Source organism: Antedon bifida, chromosome 8 (genome assembly GCF_963402885.1).
Source record: "Antedon bifida chromosome 8, ecAntBifi1.1, whole genome shotgun sequence".
Lineage (NCBI taxonomy): Eukaryota > Metazoa > Echinodermata > Crinoidea > Comatulida > Antedonidae > Antedon > Antedon bifida.
In genome coordinates, this window is record NC_136233.1 from 961,487 (window position 1) to 985,652 (window position 24,166).

At 36.4% G+C, this 24,166-nt stretch overlaps 3 protein-coding genes and 2 non-coding genes across 6 annotated transcripts; 4 read left to right on the top strand and 1 right to left on the bottom strand.

Moving 5' to 3' along the window:
* The first annotated feature begins 784 nt into the window (after positions 1-784).
* Positions 785-7,276, top strand: LOC144849476 (uncharacterized). The gene is made up of 14 exons (XM_078706393.1): positions 785-944; positions 1,289-1,479; positions 1,711-1,852; positions 2,351-2,561; positions 2,762-2,860; positions 3,137-3,282; positions 3,563-3,714; positions 3,876-4,025; positions 4,257-4,551; positions 4,641-4,800; positions 5,236-5,431; positions 6,031-6,144; positions 6,385-6,732; positions 7,025-7,276. The coding sequence occupies exons 1-14, from the start codon at positions 800-802 to the stop codon at positions 7,151-7,153; spliced, it is 2,478 nt and encodes an 825-aa protein (XP_078562519.1). The 5' UTR covers positions 785-799; the 3' UTR covers positions 7,154-7,276.
* A 1-nt stretch (position 7,277) lies between these two features.
* Positions 7,278-23,838, bottom strand: LOC144849493 (vacuolar protein sorting-associated protein 4B-like). 2 transcript variants are annotated; one of them, XM_078706419.1, is made up of 9 exons: positions 23,716-23,809; positions 9,361-9,398; positions 9,012-9,139; positions 8,588-8,739; positions 8,289-8,364; positions 8,027-8,152; positions 7,795-7,879; positions 7,553-7,672; positions 7,278-7,427 (listed from the first exon to the last, which is right to left on the bottom strand). In XM_078706419.1, exons 1-9 carry the CDS (start codon positions 23,792-23,794, stop codon positions 7,347-7,349), a joined length of 885 nt encoding a protein of 294 aa, XP_078562545.1. In that variant the 5' UTR covers positions 23,795-23,809; the 3' UTR covers positions 7,278-7,346. The 2 variants fall into 2 exon arrangements, with proteins under 2 accessions (XP_078562545.1, XP_078562546.1); XM_078706420.1 differs by lacking the exons at positions 7,278-7,427; positions 7,553-7,672; positions 7,795-7,879; ... (3 more) ...; positions 9,012-9,139; positions 9,361-9,398 and adding exons at positions 21,091-21,324; positions 21,450-21,569; positions 21,691-21,775; ... (2 more) ...; positions 22,617-22,768; positions 23,018-23,145 and having other exon boundaries at positions 23,716-23,838.
* Positions 12,036-12,108, top strand: Trnar-ccu (transfer RNA arginine (anticodon CCU)). The gene has a single exon. It is a non-coding gene; the product is annotated as a tRNA-Arg (tRNA).
* Trnar-ccu (transfer RNA arginine (anticodon CCU)) lies at positions 12,252-12,324 on the top strand. The gene has a single exon. It is a non-coding gene; the product is annotated as a tRNA-Arg (tRNA).
* On the top strand, positions 13,300-21,173 carry LOC144849477 (uncharacterized). The gene is made up of 14 exons (XM_078706394.1): positions 13,300-13,479; positions 13,824-14,014; positions 14,247-14,388; positions 14,887-15,097; positions 15,299-15,397; positions 15,682-15,827; positions 16,084-16,235; positions 16,406-16,555; positions 16,776-17,067; positions 17,158-17,317; positions 17,562-17,757; positions 18,341-18,454; positions 18,685-19,032; positions 20,922-21,173. The coding sequence occupies exons 1-14, from the start codon at positions 13,335-13,337 to the stop codon at positions 21,048-21,050; spliced, it is 2,475 nt and encodes an 824-aa protein (XP_078562520.1). The 5' UTR covers positions 13,300-13,334; the 3' UTR covers positions 21,051-21,173.
* Positions 23,839-24,166: the final 328 nt, after the last annotated feature.

Genomic DNA, 24,166 nt, shown 5'->3' on the forward strand with positions numbered 1-24,166 from the left:
TATTATCTGTACACAGCATCGGCCTCCTAAGCCGGGGATTGCGGGTTCGAGTCCCGTCGGAGGTGTTTTTTCTCTTCACAATTATTAAAGAATATTATAGTTTTATAAGACAACACTAGTATAGGATATCAAGGGAATTTATACACTCGATTTTGAAGTAATATAAATTATCCGAAAACAGCATATAGCTATCGCAAATAAATACCTCCAAAGCGCGTTGTTTGGCCAAATTCTAAAATAGCCAAGTGACATCAAACGACATTAAATGGTGCCGCCTCAACTTGAATTACTCGGATCGGTACGAGGCGATAAAAGTAACACATTTTGGGTTAGCATGGGCATCATGCTACTCCAGATCCCTCGATAATATTTTTCTTTTGTAAGACATGATTTCGTGAACATCATTTCCACCACCACAATATTCAGCTAAAACATGTTCAGCTGCTTCGGCTTTTAAAAATGTCTTTAAAGTTTGCCACGACTGGCATCTTGTAATATACGGTCATACCGGTTCACCTGGGTAAAGTATGTAAATGAGTATGAGATTATTCTATTCTGTAACAGGTAATCAAAATTAAATACAACGTAATAAAAATGTATGACAATGCATAATCTAAAATTGAATATTGTTTGGTAATAGTGCATGCAAACATAAATTTCTAAAGTGAATTATTAGTAAATTACTTAATTATTGCGAGTTATAAGGGATAGAAATGGAACAGTCCATCTAGAGGGATATAAAAGGTGCTATTTAGCACATACCGCTTTTACTCGATCCGTAAAGATTAGTGCAGTGAGAATGTCGTTTTCCGCCGCAATATTAGTCACCGTCTGTCTCCTTCACCAATGTAATGCACAATTCGGAGTGCCTATTAGCCATGGGGTTGATAGGAATTTTGAAAAGATGGGTCAGGCATCTATCGGCACATGGTTGATTGAAGATGGCAAGTATCGTAGTTTTATTTTTTGTACTCCAAGCAATGGCATACAAACCACCTCATTGCAACGTTTTTGGGGCGTGTCACTCGTCACATAAAGCTTGGTTCCCACTAGATAGGCAACGCGTAGACGCAACACAGGCAAGTTGACCAATCACAAGCGATTGTCCGAATAATCTATCGATTTGTCAAATCACTTACGTTGCATTACGTTGCGTCTCTTGTGGAAACCAAGCTTTAGTTTTACATTGCGTTGCGCGTACGCGTTTACGCGCAAGAGATAACCAAAAAAAGCTACATACCTTGTTCATGCTTAAGTCGGTCAAATAAATACTACTATATTATTCTAGGTGTGGTGACATTAGATGTTGTTGTGGAAGATGTAGAAAACGAAGATGAAATTTGGATTTTAGACTGGCAGCCATACAATGCACTAGCGCACGACAAGGACAATTATCCGATCGTAAACCGCCAAGGTGGATACCTATTGGCCAATAACACCGGCCCGTGTTCCAGTGTTTTTGCTAATGAGCAATTTAGCGTAAGTTAGTCCATTCCGTCATTATCGGTTTGAACAAAGTAGGCCTAAACTTTAATTTAACGCACGCGCAGTTCATTTTTTTTTTTGGTTTCATATATCCCTCAGGATAAAATCTTTTTTTTAATAAACGTATTGGTACATTCTCCTGAGATTTGTTTACCTGGGGATGGGAAGAAAGGATATTTGAAATGTATTCAGCCAACATCCTTATCTTCACATGTATCTCGATAGGATGATTTTTATGACGATGCATACAGACCAGGATCCACAACTGGCAAGAACCTGTTTACAAGTTTCACAGCAGGAGCCGCTTACGCAGTAAAAACCCCTGGTTCTACCGAAAGGTTTAGAGAAGATACGTACACTTACCAAGGTACGGCAGATATTTAACAAATTAATCTGTAGTTCATAATGTAATCTTTTGGAAACATTTCATTGCCTTGTGTTTATATTTAACCATTTTGACATTATTTAGTTTATTTTGTGCACCGTTCTGGGTTGACCAACTAAGCATCTGCTTGGTCTTTCCTTGCCTTTTATAATTATACTGTATTTCTTGTATTGCATATGGCAAGAATTTTACGATCTGTAATGTTTGGTTTCAACTATAGGCCTAGATGCAACTCATGGACAAAACGCAACGTTCGTGATTTTACGATCTGTAATGTTTGGTTTCCACTATAGGCCTAGATGCAACTCATGGACAAAACGTAACGTTCGTGATTTGACCAATCACAAGCGATGGATTATTCGAACTGTCGCTTATCATTGGTCAACTCGCTTACGTTGCGCGTTGCGTCTCTAGTGGGAACCAAGCTTAAGCAGTCATTAAAAGCATTAAATAAAATGAGTTTCACTTGTCTTCTTCCAGGTACGGTAAACACATTGTTTGACTGTTTAGACAGCAACGGCGACTATGTGTGGAAACAGAACGTATACCCCGAATCCATTGTACTAAATGCCACTCTTTATATGACGAACGTGCGACCAAAGTACGCGGACGCTGACGGAAGTCTGCTGCCGTTATATACGGAAAATTACGCGGTTCTTTATTGGATGCTTATGCGCTTTGCCCTTTCAAGGTAAGATTGTCTTTCCATTAATAAAATAATTTGGCCAATCAAAATAGACGTAAGCATATAATTCCATTACAAATAGACACCCACATTAATAACCAACCGACAAATACTGTACAAAAACATATTACTATTTTATATCTGTTCAACAAAATTTCGGTCAGACAAACCGCCGACCATTCTTCATATTTGTATTTTCATTCTAGGTTTCTGATAAGCTCAACCGAGCGATTACGACCTGTCTTTGAATATGCCATCGTCAAACCGGTATACATTAACGCTGATGAAGCGGAGGGATTGGATAGGTACGTAATATTTACGTAAAGCTTGGTTTCCACTAGTGACGCCACGGATTAAACGCGGGCATTATGTTTGGTACCCAGCAGAGCCGCAACACAAGGACGTTGCGCAACGTTGACCAATCGTCCTTGCGTTGCGTCTCGTCCTTGCGTTGCAGCTTGTCAAGCTCACTGTTGAAGGCGACTATGGCTCTTTATGCATTCCCCCTGATATTGTTAGGCCTACAGTTTCCAGTATTTGCTTTTATGAAATTTGATATTTCTATAAATTGTCATATTTAGGTCACGTGCTGAAGTTGAACTTGTGTTTCGTACAGTAACGGATTCCGACGGCTACCTGATCTCGGTCTATCAACCGTCGTCTTTGCAATACAACCCGATTAATACCAACAACGGCCTTAGTTATATCGCTGCTATTCCAGACAACGGTATTTTTTCTTCTAAAAACTGTTTTTGGGTAAAACATAAAATAGTATAATTTGTATTTGTAGTGTAGGCCTACAAGAGGACCCCGGTTTCCAAATGCGCAATACTGGACCCATAGCTGCTAAAGAATGGGCCCCACTAGGACTAAAACATAATTTGACCACAAGCGATGAAAGATTATTCAAATTGTCTCGCTTGCGATTGGTGGATTTACTTGCGTTGCGCTTACGTCATTGCGTTGTCTCTTAGTAGGAAGCTTTATATATATTTACATAATTACAGGTTGTAATGATGCACTTGGTATGGAATCTGGCGACATCGTAAACGGTGATATTATTGCCACTTCATTCCAGTCAGGATTTCCAGCACATAATGCCCGTCTGAACGGTGTAGGGGCATGGAGTCCAGTCCAGGCCACAGGTCAACACATACAAGTGAGTGAAAGCGTATCCCAGTATATACGCGCGCACGTTCAATCTGATCCAGAGGAGTGCTAGTGGCGCGATGCTCCCCATCCTGTTAAAATAACACGAGACAAAGTATAGCCATTATCGGCGATGAATTTATCTTTTATTATGTATATTTTTATTTGTAGGTTACATTTGCTACCATGATGACCGTAACTGGGGTAATCACTCAAGGATATACCCTAGAGTCGCAGTATGCTTACATCACCACCTATAAGATCCAAATCAATCGGCTAACTTTCTTTGAAGACTTAGAAGATTCCGAAGGAAATACAATAGTAAGTATCTTTGCATGTGACCACCAGCCTCGGACATACCCAGACTTATGACTAGATTCCTCCATAAATTCCTATCTGCCATTGTGACAGCCAGTTCATCTCTCTGCATACAAGTATCCGTCTCTAGTACATCAATGTATGCGAGTATACAACAAACTTGGGGAACCCTATGAAACACGCACATGTGGTGCGTGCGTATGATCTTAACAGCAATGTCATTTATTATTGTAGATTTTCAACGGCAATTTTGATGCGGAAACTCCAGTTCCAAACTTCTTTGACCGACCCATAGCGATGATAGGCATTAGAATCGCACCGATCACCAACTTTAACCTGCCTTACCTGCGGTTAGAAATTCTTGGATGCGAAGGAATTTTAGAAGACAACAATGATGCTTTGACGGCGCCAGAATGCGACTATGAGGAATACCCGGGAATGTGTACACAGCGGTGGATGTTTGTTGTCGTTCTAGACGTCGACGAGCCAGCAACGGCTTGTGCCACCGACCCACTTCTTGATGCTACAGGTCAGTTAAAAAAAACTTTGGCAGCGCCTGGGGGAGAGCTTATTAACTATATACTGCTTGTAATAATTTAACATCATTATTCCTTTTAGGTGAATTCGAGTTAAGCTTTAAAACATACACCTGTCCCGACATTAAATCTGGCGATAAGTCCACCTGTGAACGACTAGATGTCCCGGATGCTGTGGTGTCGAACCTTATTTCTCTCCAGTCTGTTGTGGATATAACAGATGGTGAAATTGACGAACCTAGGTACGCTAACAATCTATAACGAAACCATTTATAACATTAAAAAAACATTTTTTTTTTTGGTTAAATCTGTTTTCTCAATTCACTCAATTGTTATTAAGCCCTTTGGAACAATATGCTAAATGAATTGGACAACATTAACATTAGAAACAATCAATAAAGTGTCTCTCGCACCTGTTCCGATTCCGGTCCGGCGAATCGAACGTCAATGTTTCGTTTTCACTACGTCCAGTCGATATGCGCATAGTCGCTAAACCTTGCCGTTCGATTTGATTTGAAAGAAAGGCGTGGAAGACCATTTAAAGCGAGGAAGCAAGCGCATCCCAACTTTTTGCATGTACACAAATTAATTACTTTTATTTAGAGATACTTTCCATACAGTAACACGAACTAGGTTGTCGCAAATAAATGCTTACAACAGTCAATTTTTGTTTTCAGAGTGTTGCTTAAAAGTGTATATGGATCATTAAATCCGAACTCTGATCTTCGTGACGGATTCGCTCCCGGTGTATCGCATCTGGAGATGGTGAGTGTGGAGACTCATTTCTTCCCAGAAGTACTTAGACAGCGATTGGAACTGGAACTTACCATGTTTATGGTCTGCATTGGAAATGAATATGAATTCAACGATATTGTAAGTACACCCCTGCAGATATCAATATTCAAATCACTATTTAATCGAATTACATTCTGTCTAAACTTATGATGTGCTCATTGACATCACTACCATTTCCATATGAGCATATCACTACCATATTTGGCCATATCACTACCATATTTGGCCACATACTTTTTTTTTTGGTGTAGACAGAGCTTAATGAATACCACAGGGTACTAATTCAAAGATTTGTGTTAGTACATCCTAGTATCAGATAACCAAATCGCTATTCTATTGAAGTGTTGTTTTCTCTTACTTAAATTAAATAATAATATATATATATATATATATATATTCCCTCACTTGCACTGATGAAGGGCTAGTGTTGCCCGAAAGCTCTGCTAACTTTTATGGCTGTTTACTTTATCGTTTTGATTTAGCTTTTCGCTTTTTTTATTTGTATCTCCATTGAGATCCAGCCACTGATACCCACAGCATTGTCATTTTTTTCAGTAATTTGCCTTTGGATTTATATATATATATATATATATATATATCTGGAGGATCTGTTATTGTATATTGTATTGTGTGAAACAATAAACTTTTCTTGAACATTTTGTTATTTTCAATTGCAGGGATGTTTAGCTGCAGACACCGATGACCGCTACTTTGCGTACATAGCGGAGGACTTCTACTTTGAGAATGACAACACAATTTACAACCCGTCTGTGATAGAAGATACTCTTCAGGTCAGTACAGTTCTATAGAAAAATGTCATTTTGATGCACCATGTGTTACTCTATGCTGTGTAAAATGTAAACATTTGTATAACATACAAACTCTATGTTTATAATAGACAACGCACATCTCAGCAGTAACAAGAATTAGCTTTTGCCAATTTTGTTGGGCTCCTTTTGTCGTATTTTGTTGTATAAATTTTTGTAAATTTTTATTTAATCATTTATGCAAATCGAAACTTCTATAAACAGGAACTGGAATCGCATAGCTACGATCATGCCAACGAAGAACACGTCAGTACATTTATCAACAGAGCCCTTTCTGGTCAAGCTAGGAACTACACTATTACAAACGTGTTCCAACTGGTTGAAAGGACTGGCAGAAGAAGGAGGGACACCGGTGATGATGCTGAGCTGGATGTGGTGCGCCGTGACGTCTTGGCTAGCGCGTCCGTCCAGGCTAATATGAATTACAGGCTGTTGTTTAGAGGTTGTCCTAAAGGTTCGACACACAGTGCAGAAACATTGGATTGTATATGTAACCATGCCGACGAAAGTTACTCGGATGTGACTTTTCGATGCGAGAGAATTGTGGAAGAGGTACGTTCCATGTCAAATGCGACAATGTACCCTACTTTAATATTTACACTTGCAAATCTGATGCTATACCAAATTTGTAAAATTTAAAACTATAGCAATTATGGAAGTAATGGGTAGTTCCGGGTAATTTATACAAAATGTATTATAAAACAAATGTCGAAACAAGGTACAAAATTGGTAATAACCAAATTCAATCGGTGGTAAAGCAGAACGAGGTATTTTTTAGTTAATGGTTGGTTGTTATCGCCTTCAATAATTTCACTGAATTAAACATTCTTTTCTTTTTTTATAGAAAACCAACGACATTCCAGAGCTGCCAGTGGATATTGAAATTGACGACCAAGATTCTGGTTGCCATGCAATTGGCATGATGACATTGCTAGTTACCATCGCTTACATCATATCCATTATTATCAATTAAATACCCATAATGCAATATATGATAAAGCAGTAAATAATATATATACACCTGGCGTTATTTATTATAAACACTTTGTATAGTTTTTTTGTAAAATGTAAATAAAGTTTATACTTGTACCGCCTATACTTGGTATACTTTAATTTCTTTATTCAAAGTATACTACACTAACCGTAGTTTTCTTTTTGGTGTAATATCAGGTTGGTCTTGTGTCTTGGAATAGTTTGTATTTCTGCCAATCAACGGTTGGTGGATGCAGCCTTTCTATAGCGGCATCCTATAAACAATATTTCAAAATTTTAATATTAGGGATGACGATAAGGTGGCCTGAAAAAAAAACCCTATGCTATATTAAATACTTCTATACTTTTACTAATTGGATCTTCTATATAATTGTCGTACTTTTGAAATTGGTTCAAACACCAGATCATCTTCTACAATGTCCTCCAACTTTATATCAATGGCGCCCTCATCTGATGGCGAACAGGCCGTGAATCTACGTTTTCCATTTATAAACGTCTCCTACAATACAAAATTGATGTTGAACATAGAATATAATATGATGGAACTTGATTTACGATCCCGACGATTGGTTAATCTGATCATGGAGAAAATAATATATTTCCTACATCGTTTGAACATACCTTAAAATGAGAGGTGGCCATAAGGATTCTGATCGGTATAAATCCGATTTCTTTGCATAAAACTGATAAATCTGCACCAGTATATCTGGAAAAATGAGGGTGAAAGTTAATGAAAATGTTGTCCCTATTTCTGGTATAGATGAACATAAGTGTCGTGAAAAAATATATCTTCTTGAGGCAGAATTGGATCCAAGCCTGTGCATTCGAAATAAACACTGTATATAATATTTACTGTTCAGTGCGTGTGGCCAATTCTTGTACCACACCAGCCTCCAAAGCTATGTCTTGTAGAGATTGTTGCAAGAACGCAAACCTTTCATCAAAGCTGAGATTCTGCAAGTAAATCTGAACATCAAATCTGTACAAAAATGAAATGTGCTTTTGCTATCCCAATCTATATATTGTTCCCATTCCATTGTGTATATTCTCCTCATTCTATTCCAATTTGTATATCGAGCTCTTAATAATAATAAAAACTCAAACATTGGTCTTACAATTGCCATAAATGTTGATTCATGTTCCATGGCGATTGCGTTGCTGCAATTAACACAACTCCACTACTATCTTCACCTGTGGATCAACAAAACCAGTTGAAGCAGGTGAATACACGATGGGCGCCATCATTTACTATTTGCTGCTGTGGACTTGATATGACATCATCATGTCCTTATATGAGTTTGATAGTGTAGACAGAGCTTTATATCAGATTTCTAGACAGTGTGCTGGGAACAGTTTTTCAGGGTGGGTTTTATATGAAAATTATTAAAAGTAAATAATTTGTTGTAGGCCCTACTTTGTTTTAATTTAGTAAGTTCTTGAGCAAGTTGATGGCCATATTGTGAAGTGAATGCACATGGGAACATTGCATCTTCCGATGCTAGGTCATCAAGAAAGAAAATTGACGGACGACTTGTCACAACACTGCTGATTTCATTCCGAAGATATCTAGTAAAAAAAAGATTCTGTCAGTATATGAATAACAATATATAAACAAATAATGCAATATCTCATTGGAAAATTAAATCAAGAGATACCATTACCAACAGAAAAGTTCATGAATAAATTGATTGAGATTGACATTATTTTGTTTCATCCAGTATTAGTAAATTGATGCATCTTGGTCGGATGTAATATACTTTTGAATATTTCATGCAGTAGTTAAGCATACAAATTTAAATTTTTTTAATGACATCCAAATGAATGATTCTGTTTGATACTTAGTTTGTCCATCCTGTTCATGTGAGTGACCAATGATGCTTGAAGAATGAAGATGGTGGTAACTAGCCACACCCTTAAGTTCGTCAGCCAAAGCTTTCACAATATACGATTTGCCACTTCCTGCAGGCTAGATGATCAAAGAAAAAGGAAAGGAAAATCGTTTTACTGTGCTTATATAATAAATATATTTATATATAATAATATATAATAATATATATAATATAAATAAATTACTAATTGCTTGTAATATAAACAAATTTTGAATAATTATACAGTAGCTTCATATAATATGTAAATTGTATTTATTATACTAATACAGAATGCATAGGTAGTTCTAAAGATACTTACACCAATTAATAGAATACTAACAAAATCTGAAACCACATCTAAAAAAAGAATCAATTCATAATTCATATAAATATTGAGAATATTAAATTTATGACTCAAATTTTTTTTTAAAGGTGAAAGCTATGATAGCGGTCTGGTGGCCGATTGTCAGAAGTGTTTATTGGTTCCCACTAGGTGAATTTACGCTAGCTTACGTCTGTGTCCTTATTAGTGTGGGAACCAAGTTTAAGAATAGCTGACTCAGGTATCGAAAAACCCAATGGGATGGACCAAATCCACCAGACTGTGATTCTTTCCCGGATTCTTCTGTGAATGTAGTCACATGGAATCGATACCTTTTTCTTGAAATGGTTTGATGACCAATTTGTACAAAATATTCTGTGCCTCATCCTTCATTCTTCCCCCGGCTTCTATAAGTCCAATAAAAAAAACAATTTCTGTTAATCAAAATGTTGCCTACCTCACAATTAATAATAACTAATTGTTTTTAAAAATACTCATTCATGTATTTAACTTTATTTAATGAGGGTAGCTCTAACTTTATATATACCCTATGTAGAACTAACAGATACCTAAATTCATTCATATCTTTTTTCATCTGTGCTTTCAATGACAAATACTGCTGAATCACCTTGTAGTTTATATTGTATAGTGTATCTTTATTACAACTCTTTACTTGTTTATATTTATTTTACTTATATATATTTTGTATGTTATTGTAATGTTATGTGAGCGATTGTGCCCGTCACGAAAGGACCAAATAAATCTGAATCTGAATACATTAAAAAAAAATGTTTATAGTTGGCACTTACCAGTTGGCCCTTGGACATGCAATGCGCTTAGATGAAGCCTTGCATATCAATAGGCAGTTACATGGGCATCTTACATATTTCTTACCAGCCGGCGCTTCTTTTATAGGCTAAAAGAAAAATTATATAATTTTTTAATAGAGGATATTCCCAAACACTGCATGAAAAAGACTGTTTGGCATGTGCTGCCATGCAGTATGGGTGGATTGACATTTCTTTTTAAGCCTTTTGTGACGATTATGACAAGACGATTTATACAATTAGTTCTGAAGAATGACTTTCATTCAACTAGAAAGTTCTATTCAAATACAGAATGACATGAGAATAAAAATACAGTATTAGTGATTTTATAACTTAAGGGTTTACTACACAATGAATAGTACTTTATGATTACTATATAATACTGCATGTGTTGTACTTTCAATCTATAATGTTGTAGAAATATATATTTTGACTATTTTTCATCCACTTTTAATTTTACTTTTTCTTTTAAATTATATTGTGTATACAATATACCATTTGCAATGTGTACTTACAGTAGCCTCATTGCATGCACTGCATTTAACTACATGTTGATGTAGTTTACCCTCTAGGTTGATCATAGCCTGACATACCCGACAGTTTATCATGGGGGTGACGCCAACCATCGTGGGGGGTGAGTATGGGGGAGGGGATTCCCCAGGTAACACTGGTGGTGGTGGTCCATGGGGTGAAGCTATGTATTCTGAAAAAACAAAACAAAATTTGGTTATTAATTGTGTTTTACAGTTCTGTAGGCAAGATTTTTAATATACTGTATAAATAATACAAGAACAGTTTTGTTTTTAATATATTTATTTATTTTTAATTTTATATCGTATATTGTTTTTTGTTGTGTTTTCTAAAACAAAATATTAGAAAACTATGGAAAAATATCCATATGAAGGTTTTTTATTATTATTAACATAACATTATGTCATCTTCTGGTATATGAATACAATGTCTTTGTTTACTACTGCAACTATTCATAGAGTGTGCCTTACAAATTATGTATAATAATTAGAATAATAATGTAATGGTTTTAGTAGTATTCAGACAGGCTCCTCTATCTACTCGTCTAATGTACGTCAATCACTGAAACTTGTTTCCACCACCACCTTTCTTATACTACTTCTATCTAGACTAAGTATTTACTAGTCGTATTTATAAAGAGTATAAAGAGTTTTTAGCCACCAATTAATAATTAATTAACCATCCCTTTCATTATCAATCAAATCATGATTATTATGTTTAAAACAATGACATTAAAAACGTAGATATAGAAGGTACGACAGTCATCATATTTAGTTTGACCTAGGTAGACAGGTATTCGGTACACATGCCTAGGTAGGCAACCTACTCATGTTATTCTTGTAGTGGCCTAATATGGACCACCATAGACTTATTATAATAGTAATCTATGCCTACATCATACTCAGTGCAAACATAGTCTATATATAGGTGTGTGATAATAATAATATTAGGCCTACTTCAGAACAAGAATACGGATTTCTGGTGAGACTCAAACACCGGCAAATTCAATTGTTAATATGTTACGTATATTAAATATTTACCAAATCAACATGTAGGTAGGCCTATTATACACGGTAATATTCTCTGTTGTTGATCTCTTATTATTAGACAGAGTCATTGTGTGATTTTTGGCAATAACAGTTGATTTATTAATAATTTATTCTGTCAAATTAAGAGGTTGATTAGGCCTCATGCCTGCACGTGTGAACGAAACCCGTAGACCAAAAACTAAAAGTTTCAATCCATTTACAAAATAAAAACAAGAAATATTTCTTCAGTGAGAAGCGCTTTAATAATTAGGTCTATGTACGAATTGCCTCCGTGGCCTAATGGATAAGGCATCGGCCTCCTAAGCCGGGGATTGCGGGTTCGAGTCCCGTCGGAGGTGTATTTCTTTTTCTCCCTTTTAATTCACAGGTAGCGCACTTATTAATTACTTATTTATTGGCATGAATGCCGAGTTCCTAATAAGTAAAAGATTTATAAACATAATAATTTGATATACAGTAGTATCATCTTTACACATCAACTGCCTCCGTGGCCTAATGGATAAGGCATCGGCCTCCTAAGCCAAGGATTGCGGGTTCGAGTCCCGTCGGAGGTGTTTTTTTCTAGGCTTCACAATTAAAATAGAATTTTAATATATTTTAATTGTGTAACTCTTTTCAATTTCTATTTTGGTGAGCCACTTGACAGTGATTCATTTCGCTTTTTGGTTAACCCTTCTTTTGGATTTTGAATTCTTTTGTTTTGTATTAATTTGTTCCGTTTCTGACGAAATAAATGAAATTAAAATAATAGTATAAAGATTTATAAAAATAATAATTTGATATACAGTAGTATTATCTGTACACAGCATCGGCCTCCTAAGCCGGGGATTGCGGGTTCGAGTCCCGTCGGAGATGTTTTTTTCTCTTCACAATTATTAAAGAATATTATAGTTTTATAAGACAACACTAGTATAGGATATCAAGGGAATTTGTACACTCGATTTTGAAGTAATATAAATTATCCGAAAGCAGCATATAGCTATCGCAAATAAATACCTCCAAAGCGCGTTGTTTGGTGACATCAAACGACATTAAATGGTGCCGCCTCAACTTGAATTACTCGGATCGGTACGAGGCGATAAAAGTAACACATTTTGGGTTAGCATGGGCATCATGCTACTCCAGATCCCTCGATAATATTTTTCTTTTGTAAGACATGATTTCGTGAACATCATTTCCACCACCACAATATTCAGCTAAACATGTTCAGCTGCTTCGGCTTTTAAAAATGTCTTTAAAGTTTGCCACGACTGGCATCTTGTAACATACGGTCATACCGGTTCACCTGGGTTAAGTATGTAAATGAGTATGAGATTATTCTATTCTGTAACAGGTAATCAAAATTAAATACAACGTAATAAAAATGTATGACAATGCATAATCTAAAATTGAATATTGTTTGGTAATAGTGCATGCAAACATAAATTTCTAAAGTGAATTATTAGTAAATTACTTAATTATTGCGAGTTATAAGGGATAGAAATGGAACAGTCCATCTAGAGGGATATAAAAGGTGCTATTTAGCACATACCGCTTTTACTCCGTAAAGATTAGTGCAGTGAGAATGTCGTTTTCCGCCGCAATATTAGTCACCGTCTGTCTCCTTCACCAATGTAATGCACAATTCGGAGTGCCTATTAGCCATGGGGTTGATAGGAATTTTGAAAAGCTGGGTCAGGCATCTATCGGCACATGGTTGATTGAAGATGGCAAGTATCGTAGTTTTATTTTTTGTACTCCAAGCAATGGCATACAAACCACCTCATTGCAACGTTTTTGGGGCGTGTCACTCGTCACATAAAGCTTGGTTCCCACTAGATAGGCAACGCGTAGACGCAACACAGGCAAGTTGACCAATCACAAGCGATTGTCCGAATAATCTATCGATTTGTCAAATCACTTACGTTGCATTACGTTGCGTCTCTTGTGGAAACCAAGCTTTAGTTTTACATTGCGTTGCGCGTACGCGTTTACGCGCAAGAGATAACCAAAAAAAGCTACATACCTTGTTCATGCTTAAGTCTGTCAAATAAATACTACTATATTATTCTAGGTGTGGTGACATTAGATGTTGTTGTGGAAGATGTAGAAAACGAAGATGAAATTTGGATTTTAGACTGGCAGCCATACAATGCACTAGCGCACGACAAGGACAATTATCCGATCGTAAACCGCCAAGGTGGATACCTATTGGCCAATAACACCGGCCCGTGTTCCAGTGTTTTTGCTAATGAGCAATTTAGCGTAAGTTAATCCATTCCGTCATTATCGGTTTGAACAAAGTAGGCCTAAACTTTAATTTAACGCACGCGCAGTTCATTTTTTTTTTTTGGTTTCATATATCCCTCAGGATAAAATCTTTTTTTTAATAAACGTATTGGTACATTCTCCTGAGATTTGTTTACCTGGGGATGGGAAGAAAGGATATTTGAAATGTATTCAGCCAACATCCTTATCTTCACATGTATCTCGATAGGATGATTTTTATGACGATTCATACAGACCAGGATCCACAACTGGCAAGAACCTGTTTACAAGTTTCACAGCAGGAGCCGTTTACGCAGTAAAAACCCCTGGTTCTACCGAAAGGTTTAGAGAAGATACGTACACTTACCAAGGTACGGCAGATATTTAACAAATTAATCTGTAGTTCATAATGTAATCTTTTGGAAACATTTCATTGCCTTGTGTTTATATTTAACCATTTTGACATTATTTAGTTTATTTTGTGCACCGTTCTGGGTTGACCAACTAAGCATCTGCTTGGTCTTTCCTTGCCTTTTATAATTATACTGTATTTCTTGTATTGCATATGGCAAGAATTATACGATCTGTAATGTTTGGTTTCAACTATAGGCCTAGATGCAACTCATGGACAAAACGCAACGTTCGTGATTTTACGATCTGTAATGTTTGGTTTCCACTATAGGCCTAGATGCAACTCATGGACAAAACGTAACGTTCGTGATTTGACCAATCACAAGCGATGGATTATTCGAACTGTCGCTTATCATTGGTCAACTCGCTTACGTTGCGCGTTGCGTCTCTAGTGGGAACCAAGCTTAAGCAGTCATTAAAAGCATTAAATAAAATGAGTTTCACTTGTCTTCTTCCAGGTACGGTAAACACATTGTTTGACTGTTTAGACAGCAACGGCGACTATGTGTGGAAACAGAACGTATACCCCGAATCCATTGTACTAAATGCCACTCTTTATATGACGAACGTGCGACCAAAGTACGCGGACGCTGACGGAAGTCTGCTGCCGTTATATACGGAAAATTACGCGGTTCTTTATTGGACGCTTATGCGCTTTGCCCTTTCAAGGTAAGATTGTCTTTCCATTAATAAAATAATTTGGCCAATCAAAATAGACGTAAGCATATAATTCCATTACAAATAGACACCCACATTAATAACCAACCGACAAATACTGTACAAAAAACATATTACTATTTTATATCTGTTCAACAAAATTTCGGTCAGACAAACCGCCGACCATTCTTCATATTTGTATTTTCAATCTAGGTTTCTGATAAGCTCAACCGAGCGATTACGACCTATCTTTGAATATGCCATCGTCAAACCGGTATACATTAACGCCGATGAAGCGGAGGGATTGGATAGGTACGTAATATTTACGTAAAGCTTGGTTTCCACTAGCGACGCCACGGATTAAACGCGGGCATTATGTTTGGTACCCAGCAGAGCCGCAACACAAGGACGTTGCGCAACGTTGACCAATCGTCCTTGCGTTGCGTCTCGTCCTTGCGTTGCAGCTTGTCAAGCTCACTGTTGAAGGCGACTTATACATTATGGTTCTTTATGCATTCCCCCTGATATTGTTAGGCCTACAGTTTCCAGTATTTGCTTTTATGAAATTTGATATTTCTATAAATTGTCATATTTAGGTCACGTGCTGAAGTTGAACTTGTGTTTCGTACAGTAACGGATTCCGACGGCTACCTGATCTCGGTCTATCAACCGTCGTCTTTGCAATACAACCCAATTAATACCAACAACGGCCTTAGTTATATCGCTGCTATTCCAGACAACGGTATTTTTTCTTCTAAAAACTGTTTTTGGGTAAAACATAAAATAGTATAATTTGTATAGGACCCCGGTTTCCAAATGCGCAATACTGGACCCATAGCTGCTAAAGAATGGGCCCCACTAGGACTAAAACATAATTTGACCACAAGCGATGAAAGATTATTCAAATTGTCTCGCTTGCGATTGGTGGATTTACTTGCGTTGCGCTTACGTCATTGCGTTGTCTCTTAGTAGGAAGCTTTATATTTACATAATTACAGGTTGTAATGATGCACTTGGTATGGAATCTGGCGACATCGTAAACGGTGATATTATTGCCACTTCATTCCAGTCAGGATTTCCAGCACATAATGCCCGTCTGAACGGTGTAGGGGCATGGAGTCCAGTCCAGGCCACAGGTCAACACATACAAGTGAGTGAAAGCGTATCCCAGTATATACGCGCGCACGTTCAATCTGACAAGGACGGATCCAGAGGAGTGCTAGTGGCGCGATGCTCCCCATCCTGTTAAAATAACACGAGACAAAGTATAGCCATTATCGGCGATGAATTATCTTTTATTATGTATATTTTTATTTGTAGGTTACATTTGCTACCATGATGACCGTAACTGGGGTAATCACTCAAGGATATACCATAGAGTCGCAGTATGCTTACATCACCACCTATAAGATCCAAATCAATCAGCTAACTTTCTTTGAAGACTTAGAAGATTCCGAAGGAAATACAATAGTAAGTATCTTTGCATGTGACCACCAGCCTCGGACATACCCAGACTAGATTCCTCCATAACTTCCTATCTGCCATTGTGACAGCCAGTTCATCTCTCTGCATACAAGTATCAGTCTCTAGTACATCAATGTATGCGAGTATACAACAAACTTGGGGAACCCTATGAAACACGCACATGTGGTGCGTATGATCTTAACAGCAATGTCATTTATTATTGTAGATTTTCAACGGCAATTTTGATGCGGAAACTCCAGTTCCAAACTTCTTTGACCGACCCATAGCGATGATAGGCATTAGAATCGCACCGATCACCAACTTTAACCTGCCTTACCTGCGGTTAGAAATTCTTGGATGCGAAGGAATTTTAGAAGACAACAATGATGCTTTGACGGCGCCAGAATGCGACTATGAGGAATACCCGGGAATGTGTACACAGCGGTGGATTTTTGTTGTCGTTCTAGACGTCGACGAGCCAGCAACGGCTTGTGTCACCGACCCACTTGATGCTACAGGTCAGTTAAAAAAAACTTTGGCAGCGCCTGGGAGGAGAGCTTATTAACTATATACTGCTTGTAATAATTTAACATCATTATTCCTTTTAGGTGAATTCGAGTTAAGCTTTAAAACATACACCTGTCCCGACATTAAATCTGGCGATAAGTCCACCTGTGAACGACTAGATGTCCCGGATGCTGTGGTGTCGAACCTTATTTCTCTCCAGTCTGTTGTGGATATAAGAGATGGTGAAATTGACGAACCTAGGTACGCTAACAATCTATAACGAAACCATTTATAACATTTAAAAAACAATTTTTTTTGGTTAAATCTGTTCTCAATTCACTCATTTGTTATTAAGCCCTTTGGAACAAGGAAGCAAGCGCATCCCAACTTTTTGCATGTACACAAATTAATTACTTTCAACTTTTATTTAGAGATACTTTTCATACAGTAACACGAACTAGGTTGTCGCAAATAAATGCTTGCAACAGTCAATTTTTGTTTTCAGAGTGTTGCTTAAAAGTGTATATGGATCATTAAATCCGAACTCTGATCTTCGTGACGGATTCGCTCCCGGTGTATCGCATCTGGAGATGGTGAGTGTGGAGACTCATTTCTTCCCAGAAGTACTTAGACAGCGATTGGAACTGGAACTTACCATGTTTATGGTCTGCATTGGAAATGAATATGAATTCAACGATATTGTAAGTACACCCTGCAGATATCAATATTCAAATCACTATTTAATCGAATTACATTTGAAAGCTCTGTCTAAACTTTATGATGTGCTCATTGACATCACTACCATTTCCATTTGAGCATATCACTACCATATTTGGCCATATCACTACCATATTTGGTGTAGACAGAGCTTAATGAATACCACAGGGTACTAATTCAAAGATTTGTGTTAGTACATCCTAGTATCAGATAACCAAATCGCTATTCTATTGAAGTGTTGTTTTCTCTTACTTAAATTAAATAATAATATATATATATATATATATATTCCCTCACTTGCACTGATGAAGGGCTAGTGTTGCCCGAAAGCTCTGCTAACTTTTATGGCTGTTTACTTTATCGTTTTGATTTAGCTTTTCGCTTTTTTTATTTGTATCTCCATTGAGATCCAGCCACTGATACCCACAGCATTGTCATTTTTTTCAGTAATTTGCCTTTGGATTTATATATATATATATATATATATATCTGGAGGATCTGTTATTGTATATTGTATTGTGTGAAACAATAAACTTTTCTTGAACATTTTGTTATTTTCAATTGCAGGGATGTTTAGCTGCAGACACCGATGACCGCTACTTTGCGTACATAGCGGAGGACTTCTACTTTGAGAATGACAACACAATTTACAACCCGTCTGTGATAGAAGATACTCTTCAGGTCAGTACAGTTCTATAGAAAAATGTCATTTTGATGCACCATGTGTTACTGTATGCTGTGTAAAATGTAAACATTTGTATAACATACAAACTCTATGTTTATACACATCTCAGCAGTAACAAGAATTAGCTTTTGCCAATTTTGTTGGGCTCCTTTTGTCGTATTTTGTTGTATAAATTTTTGTAAATTTTTATTTAATCATTTATGCAAATCGAAACTTCTATAAACAGGAACTGGAATCACATAGCTACGATCATGCCAACGAAGAACACGTCAGTACATTTATCAACAGAGCCCTTTCTGGTCAAGCTAGGAACTACACTATTACAAACGTGTTCCAACTGGTTGAAAGGACTGGCAGAAGAAGGAGGGACACCGGTGATGATGCTGAGCTGGATGTGGTGCGCCGTGACGTCTTGGTTAGCGCGTCCGTCCAGGCTAATATGAATTACAGGCTGTTGTTTAGAGGTTGTCCTAAAGGTTCGACACACAGTGCAGAAACATTGGATTGTATATGTAACCATGCCGACGAAAGTTACTCGGATGTGACTTTTCGATGCGAGAGAATTGTGGAAGAGGTACGTTCCATGTCAAATGCGACAATGTACCCTACTTTAATATTTACACTTGCAAATCTGATGCTATACCAAATTTGTAAAATTTAAAGGGGGTTCCGGGTTTAAAATGAATAGCAAAAAATGTAAAATATATTTGTTTGTCTCTTGAACGGTAAAAGTTTCAATTTATATAAGCGCCCAGTGAAGCAGAACGAAGGCTGTGAAATGAGGCCAGATTACAAGTGCAGCTACGGCGATATGACACTGTGTTACAGAATAGGAAATTCGTGAAATGGTCAATCTTCCGACGACTCGTTATCATTAACCATATCAATTACTTTTGTAAAATTATACTTATCTGATGTAGTTTTAGTCGGTCTTCCTATTTATGAAGTCAATTTTCTATGAAAATTTATCAAAACAGTGAAAACTTAGATATGTTTGCACTTTACGTTTGCCGATTTTCGCACTGACTTAGGGAAAGCCTTCAAAATCAATGAAGCGTAACGTATACATTCCTGCTGAGCGAGGAGAGCGAGACGACGATACACGTGCTCAGAAGATACAGTATACAATACCAAACTGGTCGGGTCGAGTTTACCCCGTCTATAATTAATCACAACATGAACGATGTACAGTATTTGATAGAAGGTCGACTCGACCTACCGGAATGGTATAGATAATATAGCTCGAATAATGGAGTTGGAATATTTGTAAACATAAGTATTGCTAATTTTAACAAGTGTAGCCTATAGTAAAAGGCCTGGTAGTATCAATTCGCATAGGGTCCACTACACTAGCTAGCTCAATTTTTAACTGGGCCGGATCGGCCAGGTCTCCTTCCTACTACCTGGTCTACTTGCTTGATGCAGTATCCGCTTTTTGGAGAGTAAACTAGGCCTATTTTAGGCCTACTTAGACGATCGGGACACCATACGTGCGGACGGCGATCGGACCTGGTTTTGCCTCAATATTTACAGCCGATTTTGTAGAACGTTTTAGGTTTAGATTGTTTAGGAGTTTGGTTGATAGGATGGGTTTGGATCCACTGAGTTTTGTTATTTATGGGCCAATCGTTTAGTAGTAGGCTAGCTAGGCCCATGATGGGCCCCAATGTTTTAAAACGTAGGGTAGCCATCGTGGCATGGAATCCCTAGTCAGAATGGCTCTCACCCATGACAAAAATTGATTTAGGCTAGGCCTAGCCTAGTACTTGAAGCCGATAATACGATCTGTACTATTCGAGGTATAAAAATAGTATAACTGTATACAATCCATATATAATCTGTACTAAATTTTGTATTTCATTAAATGTCAAATAAATATATGCTACTACTGTTATTATTACACTTTAGGCCTAGCTTAGAAAATCTACAAAAAATGTATTTCACAATGATCGGGTGGTCGTCGTTTGACAGGGGGAGGGAGATGTAAATTAGTTGACAAACACAACGTACATGACGTCGCGAGTTTGGAATCCACTGATGACGTGATTTTGTGAATATCTCATGAATATTAATGAGCTTCCCTAAGCTGCTGAAAAACAGACTTTCCATGAATTTACCCTAAAATGTATATGAAATTTAATTTTTTTAATTTCTCGTTATTACTTCTTCATTCTGACATGTCTATATTATTATAATATTTTTTGTTTAATAAATAAACGATATTTAAAAGCAATTTTAAACCCAGAATCCCCCTTTAAAACTATAGCAATTATGGAAGTAATGGGTAGTTCCGGGTAATTTATACAAAATGTATTATAAAACAAATGTCGAAACAAGGTACAAAATTGGTAATAACCAAATTCAATCGGTGGTAAAGCAGAACGAGGTATTTTTTAGTTAATGGTTGGTTGTTATCGCCTTCAATAATTTCACTGAATTAAACATTCTTTTCTTTTTTTATAGAAAACCAACGACATTCCAGAGCTGCCAGTGGATATTGAAATTGACGACCAAGATTCTGGTTGCCATGCAATTGGCATGATGACGTTGCTAGTTACCATCGCTTACATCATATCCATTATTGTCAATTAAATACCCATAATGCAATATATGATAAAGCAGTAAATAATATATATATACCTGGCGTTATTTATTATAAACACTTTGTATAGTTTTTTTGTAAAATGTAAATAAAGTTTATACTTGTACCGCCTATACTTGGTATACTTTAATTTCTTTATTCAAAGTATACTACACTAACCATAGTTTTCTTTCTGGTGTAATATCAGGTTGGTCTTGTGTCTTGGAATAGTTTGTATTTCTGCCAATCAACGGTTGGTGGATGCAGCCTTTCTATAGCGGCATCCTATAAACAATATTTCAAAATTTTAATATTAGGGATGACGATAAGGTGGCCTGAAAAAAAAACCTTATGCTATATTAAATACTTCTATACTTTTACTAATTGGATCTTCTATATAATTGTCGTACTTTTGAAATTGGTTCAAACACCAGATCATCTTCTACAATGTCCTCCAACTTTATATCAATGGCGCCCTCATCTGATGGCGAACAGGCCGTGAATCTACGTTTTCCATTTATAAACGTCTCCTACAATACAAAATTGATGTGAACATAGAATATAATATGATGGAACATGATTTACGATCCCGACGATTGGTTAATCTGATCATGGAGAAAATAATATATTTCCTACATCGTTTGAACATACCTTAAAATGAGAGGTGGCCATAAGGATTCTGATCGGTATAAATCCGATTTCTTTGCATAAAACTGATAAATCTGCACCAGTATATCTGGAAAAATGAGGGTGAAAGTTAATGAAAATGTTGTCCCTATTTCTGGCATAGATGAACATAAGTATCTTCTTGAGGCAGAATTGGATCCAAGCCTGTGCATTCGAAATAAACACTGTATATAATATTTACTGTTCAGTGCGTGTGGCCAATTCTTGTACCACACCAGCCTCCAAAGCTATGTCTTGTAGAGATTGTTGCAAGAACGCAAACCTTTCATCAAAGCTGAGATTCTGCAAGTAAATCTGAACATCAAATCTGTAAAAAATGAAATGTGCTTTTACTATCCCAATCTATATATTGTTCCCATTCCATTGTGTAAGGCCTATATTCTCCTCATTCTATTCCAATTTGTATATCGAGCTCTTAATAATAATAAAAACATTGGTCTTACAATTGCCATAAATGTTGATTCATGTTCCATGGCGATTGCGTTGCTGCAATTAACACAACTCCACTACTATCTTCACCTGTGGATCAACAAAACCAGTTGAAGCAGGTGAATACACGATGGGCGCCATCATTTACTATTTGCTGCTGTGGACTTATTTTCTTAGTCTGGGGTCTTTAGTTCGAATCCATAGAACAGCAGTACAAAACAGTTGCCAAAACTTAGTTTCAGCTGTTATTATCTACACGTTAAGCTCTGTCTACATTATCAAATTAGTTTTACAAAATTGTGATGTTCCCAAATATGGTAGTGATATGACATCATCATGTCCTTATATGAGTTTGATAGTGTAGACAGAGCTTTATATCAGATTTCTAGACAGTGTGCTGGGAACAGTTTTTCAGGGTGGGTTTTATATGAAAATTATTAAAAGTAAATAATTTGTTGTACTTTGTTTTAATTTAGTAAGTTCTTGAGCAAGTTGATGGCCATATTGTGAAGTGAATGCACATGGGAACATTGCATCTTCCGATGCTAGGTCATCAAGAAAGAAAATTGACGGACGACTTCTCAAAACACTGCTGATTTCATTCCGAAGATATCTAGTAAAAAAAAGATTCTGTCAGTATATGAATAACAATATATAAACAAATAATGCAATATCTCATTGGAAAATTAAATCAAGAGATACCATTACCAACAGAAAAGTTCATGAATAAATTGATTGAGATTGATATTAGTTTGTTTCATCAGTATTAGTAAATTGATGCATCTTTTGAAGTAATAATACTTTTGAATATTTCATGCAGTAGTTAAGCATACAAATTTAAATGAATGATTCTGTTTGATACTTAGTTTGTCCATCCTGTTCGTGTGAGTGACCAATGATGCTTGAAGAATGAAGATGGTGGTAACTAGTCACACCCTTAAGTTCGTCAGCCAAAGCTTTCACAATATACGATTTGCCACTTCCTGCAGGCTAGATGATCAAAGAAAAAGGAAAGGAAAATCGTTTTACTGTGCTTATATAATAAATATATTTATATATAATATATATAATAATATATATAATATAAATAAATTACTAATTGCTTGTAATATAAATGTACAAATTTTGAATAATTATACATAGCTTCATATAGTATGTAAATTGTATTTATTATACTAATACAGAATGCATAGGTAGTTCTAAAGATACTTACACCAATTAATAGAATACTAACAAAATCTGATATAAAAAAAGAATCAATTCATAATTCATATAAATATTGAGAATATTAAATTTATGACTCAAATTTTTATAAAAAGGTGAAAGCTATGATAACGACCTGGTGGCCGATTAAAACATTGTTTATTGGTTCCCACAGGTGAATTTACGCTATGCTAATGTCCTTGTGTCCTTATTATATTATGTAGGAAGCAAGTTTAAGAATAGCTGACTCAGGTATCGAAAAACCCAATGGGATGGACCAAATCCACCAGACTGTGATTTGTCCCGGATGCGTCTGCGGCCGAGCCTGTTGTTAAAGATGTCACATGGAATCGATACCTTTTTCTTTAAATGGTTTGATGACCAATTTGTACAAAATATTCTGTGCCTCATTATGTCCATAAACTGCTGAGAACATATTTGATGTTTAACATAAAAATTTATCTGAAATAAAATAGATAGTGTACTGGTAAACATTTTGTAGAAAACCCCCTGTTAGACAAAATGGACAGGTCCGATGGTCTTATCAGATAAATTGATATAAATGCAGATATATAAAAGAGTTATAATGTTACACGCCTCTCATCCTTCTCTCCCCCCCACCCCCGGCTTCTATAAGTCCAATAAAAAAACAATTTCTGTTGCACAACAAAATGTTGCCTACCTCACAATTAATAATAACTAATTGTTTTTAAAACAAATGTTAAGTACTTCTAAATAAAACGATGATCTGTCATTTCCATGATAAATGCATCATATGGTAACGGGACGATTCGGCCCTGAGACGATT